We start from the raw sequence: 5,000 nt of genomic DNA, 5'->3' as shown, positions 1-5,000 counted from the left end.
GACCTCATGCTGTATCAAACCCAAGCAGTATTCAGTATTAATCCTGTTCAAGCTTATAATTATTTATACATTTTCTCCTGTTGCCATGGCGAGGAGCTTAGTTGAGAGTGTTTGAGAGGGGGAGAGAGCGATAGAATGAGAGAGAGACCGAGAGAGAGACAGAGAGAGAGAGAAAACGAGGCTCTTGCCGTTGTCTTGGATACAAGCGTTTTCCTGTAAAGTAATGAGGGGAGACAGACCTGTGTGGAGACTGGCTGGTTATTTTTAGTCAGGCATTGCGTCAGGCACATCAGGGCCCATGGATAAGGGCCTGTTTGGATGCATGCGAGAGAGCAGGCCGTGGCTGGGTGTGAAATGCGTCTCATCGCAGGAGGGCCGCGGGCTGTCAAAGGCACCTGTACCCATGGATAAGGGCCTGTTCGGATGCATGCGAGAGAGCAGGCCGAGGCTGGGTGTGAAATACGTCTCATCGCAGGAGGGCCGCGGGCTGTCAAACGCACCCGTGCTGCCTGCTGCTGCTGGACAGGGCAGTCACCGCAGATGATGACATTCTGCTGAGACATACTAGTTTAACGCTGACTGGTCAAGTGTGTATAGTGTGGAAAAACCATACAAAGAATTAATCAGATGGCCATTTACACTTATACTTATGGCACATATAGCCCACTCTTGCACTCTTGCGGGCATGCATATGACACACTGGTGTGTGCATATTACAGAAAGGTGTACGTGCGTGATAGCATCTCTGTAGCATGTCAGATTCATGAAGGCTTTTTTTTCATGGACAGATATGTAAACACTCAAGGTTTGAATGACAAGTCATTTAGCAAACATTCCAAAGCTAACATGTCACTGAAACTGAGGAAGTGTGTGTGTGTGTGTGTGTGTGTGTGTGTGTGTGTGTGTTTGAGAGAGAGCTACGGGCTTTGGCTGTTTGTGCTTGTCGTTTAGAGAAATGCAATAACTGTTTTGAAGTTAAGGAGAAATGTACCACAGCGACTGAGCGACTGACTGAAAACTGTAATTATGGGGTGCTGTGATACTACAGGAAGTGGAAGCCTACTATTGCTCCCAGTTCATACACACACACACGTACACACACGTACACACACACACACACACGTACACATACATGTACACACACACAGCTGGTCTAATTACTCTGGAAGGGATGACACGTGTGGTCTTGACTGGTTTGCCTCACTTCATCCTGTCTCATGAGACTAAGTAGGCTTACATTATCTCATTAGTGTGAGTATGCGAAATTTGGGGAATTAAAGTGGGTATACTGATTTTGTTTGATTTTTTATGAGAGTAATAATACAGATTTAGTTTAATTAGTGTAAGTATAATACATGTATTTGACTGGTGTGTGTGTGTGCATGTGTGTATGTATGTGTGTGTGTGTGTGTGTGTGTGCGTGTGTGCGTGTGTGTGTGTATGAGTGTGTGTATGTGTGTATGTGTGTGTGTGTGTGTGTGTGTGTGTGTATGAGTGTGTGTATGAGTGTGTGTGTATGAGTGTGTGTGTGTGTGTGTGTGTGTTTGTGCGTGTGCGTGTGCGTGTGCGTGTGCGTGTGCGTGTGCGTGTGCGTGTGCCTGTGCCTGTGCCTGTGCGTGTGCGTGCGTGTGTGTGTGTGTGTGTGTGTGTGTGTGTGTGTGTGTGTGAGTGAAGTGTGGTAAGTCCCTCTGACAGTAATGACTGTGTGACTGCTCATCTGAAGCCTCAGAGGTCAGGTTTAAAAACTCAGTTCATGAGGAGAGGAAAGGAGAAGAAGGGTGAGAAAGAATGCATGTGTGTGTGAAAGAAAGAGAGAGAAAGAGCAAGGGACTGGATATGACCCAGTGATGCACCAAGTACACACACACACACACACACACACACACACACAGACACACACACACACACACACACCGTAATCCTCTGGCTGGCAGGGGTGGTGTAACGAGCACAGTGGCTCTTAGGGTGAGTGCCATGAACTTCACTGTTGAGCCCCAGGGGTGGCTGCTCTGCATTACACAGATCTGTGTGTGTGTGTGTGTGTGTGTGTGTGTGTGTGTGTGTGCGCGCATGTGTGTCTTTGTGTATGTGTGTGTGTGCGTGTGTGTGTGTCAGTGTCTGTGCGCATGTGTGTCTCTCTGGCTGTCGGTGTGTGTGTGTGTGTGTGTGTGTGTGTGTGTGTGTCTGTCAGTGCTCTCCCACCTCCCAACCCTAGAGAGAGGGAGAGAGAGAGAAAAAAAAAGAAAGTGAAGAAGAGAGAGAAATGTGGCCCCATTTTCAAACTCTTTGAGCTCAGTTTTGCTTCCTGGTGTGGACGGAGAGCTCTTATCCCAAACATCTGTGTCGTCGTGGCGATGATCCGCCTCTTCTTTGTTCTGGTCACCTCCCTGTTTGTGCCCCTCAGTGCGTAGCCCTTGTCACCATGGCAACCAGTAATTAGAGCTCCTGGGTACCACTCTCTCTTCCCCCCCCCCACTCTCTTCCTCTCTTCATTCCCTCTCTCTTCTCCTCACTCATTATCTCTCCATTCCTCTCTCACACCCCAGTACACTCCCCCTCCCTCTCTCTCTCTCTCTCTCCTTCTCTCTTTCCTTCCCTCTCCCTCTCTCTCACTTTCTCTCTCTCTACTCCTCAATCGCTCACTCTCTCTCCCTCCTTTTCTCTCGCACTCTCTTCCTGTCTCTCTCTCCCTCTCTCTCCATCACTCTCTCTCCCTTCCTCTCTTTCTCTCCCACTCCCTTCCTCTCTCTTTCCCTTTTTCTCACTCCCTCCCTCTCTACTACTGAATCACTCCCACTCTCTCCCTCTCTCCCTCCCTCTCTGCTCCTCAATTGTTCCCTCTCCCTCCCTCTCTCTCTCCCTCCCTCATTCTGTCTCTCTCTCCCTCCCTCTCTCTCCCTCTCTCCTCCTCCATTGCTCCCTCTCCTTCCCACTCTTCCTCTCTCTTTCCCATTCTCCCACTCCCCGCCCTCTACTCCTCAATCACTCCCACTCTCTCCCTCTCTCCCTCTGTCCCTCTCTCCCTCTCTCTCTCCCTCCTTCTCTCCTCCTCCATCGCTCCCTCTCTCTGTCCACCCCCTTGTGTCTGTTGTGGTCTTTATGTAAGCTGGTCATGATCAGAGGGCCACACTAGAGCTGCTTCTCTCCTGTGTGTGAGTGTGTGTGTGTGTGTGTGTGTGTGTGCGCACGCCTGTGTGGGTGTGTGTGTATGTATGTGTGTCCAAGGCTGGCAGAGACACAACCGCTCTAACACACTTCCCTCTCTCGTATGTGTGTGTGTGTGTCCAAGGCTGTCAAACACAACCACTCTAAGACACTTCCCTCTGCCCTGTGAGTGTGTGTGTGTGTGTGTGTGTGTGTGTGTGTGGGGGGCGGGGGGGGCATAGTGAAAGACTGACAGAGACCCAACCACTCCAACACACTTCCCTCTCTCCGATGAGTGTGTCTCCGTGTGTGTGTGTGTGTGTGTGTGTGTGTGTGTGTGTGTGTGTGTGTGTGCTTTGCTCTGTCGGCGAACTTAAAGTGGCCCATCAGCTGTCTCTTGAGATTCAGCAAAACTGAAGGGGTGTCAGGAACACCAGCAGAGCCCCACTCATCAGCCAGATAGCAGCTGATACACTCACAGTCTGTACACACACACACACAGATACAGTCTCACACTCTGGACCTGACCAGGGATAGCTACTGCCTGATCTCACAGTGGACCAGGGATAGCTACTGCCTGATCTCACAGTGGACCAGGGATAGCTACTGCCTGATCTCACACTCTGGACCGCATTTCCCAAAAGTGTGCTTGAGTAACCTCTCTGAGAACCAAGAGAGAGAAAGAGAGTTCCAAATGACAGGCTCTTGTGTTCAATTAAGCTTTTGGGAAAAGCAACCAGAGTGAGTAGATCTCTCCACAGTACGAACAGATTTGATATACGTTCTTTCGCCATCAGCAGCCAAATTGATTATTGGCTCAATTCACCAGGCCTTGAACAGAAAGGGCTCATCTTATAGACTCGAGTTATGTCAGGTTTTCAGAGGAGGGAGGCGTGGAGTGGCATCTTGTGTCAAGAGATGTCAGTGAATCTTACTGTAATGGAACTCTTCTGCCCTGTGGGACTCCATTGTGATGTCAGTGAATCTTACTGTAATATAACTCTTCTGCCCTGTGGGACTCCATTGTGGATATACATGACCTGAATAGCTGAATATGTGCCACTTTGAAGGGACCATGCAAATCAATAGACTAGAAGAGTTGGCCTAGTATGATTCTATTGACCAGATATTTTAACCAGCTGTAGCAACACAGTTTAATATCTAATATCTTATATCTAATATCCAATATCTTAATATCTTTCTCTGTCTCACTCTGCAGGTGTCAAAAAGTAGTAGGACATCGTGAAGGTACAGATCGCCAACATGCCGGTTGCATCGTCAAGCTCTGACTCTGGTAAGTAAACTCTCGTCTCTTGTTGACTGTCTCAGCATCTCAGCATCTCAGAGTCAAGAGTAAGGAATGAATCCATGATTGCTTTAAGATGTCCCTCTCAGCAGAACTCATAACCCAGTGTGGGACCCCCGCTCAAACTGGGTCTCAGATTGTATTTCCATACTGGAGCAGGATAAATTTAGACCACTCCAGCATATGTTTATTTCCCTCCCTTTACTAAAAATAAGTCTACTCATAGTACCCAAACAAAATCAGTATACCCAGCTTTCTGCAGTGTGGAAAGAGGGAAGTGTCTCTCTCTCTTACTGCCAGACAGGTGAAGGGGAACCAGTCTCTTCTGATTCAGCTCTCTAGCAGAAGGGCCATTTGTTCTGCTGTATGCAGTTTTAGTGGTCCAATTTAAAATTGAACCACGCACTACAGAGTAGCTTCTGAAGAGACAGAAAGAGAAGGAAGAGAGAGAGAGAGAGTGAGTGAGAGAGAGAGAGAGAGAGAGGGATGAGAGAGAGAGAGGGATAAGAGAGAAAGAGGGAGAGAGGAAGATAATGAAAGAAAGAGGAAT

General features: G+C 48.4%; 1 protein-coding gene across 1 annotated transcript in view; it reads left to right on the top strand.

Annotated features, from left to right (window-relative positions):
* Positions 1-4,407: 4,407 nt before the first annotated feature.
* Positions 4,408-5,000, top strand: part of mpp2b (MAGUK p55 scaffold protein 2b) — a gene marked incomplete at both ends in the record, with an annotated part of 49,831 nt that continues 49,238 nt past the window's right edge. The window contains one exon of the mRNA XM_080840569.1: positions 4,408-4,438. Coding sequence (XP_080696695.1) covers positions 4,408-4,438 — 31 coding nt within the window. The remainder of the gene's footprint in view (positions 4,439-5,000) is intronic.

Source organism: Sprattus sprattus (genome assembly GCF_963457725.1).
Source record: "Sprattus sprattus genome assembly, chromosome: 6".
NCBI classification, from domain to species: Eukaryota; Metazoa; Chordata; class Actinopteri; order Clupeiformes; family Clupeidae; genus Sprattus; species Sprattus sprattus.
This window is presented reverse-complemented; position numbering and strand designations above follow the sequence as displayed.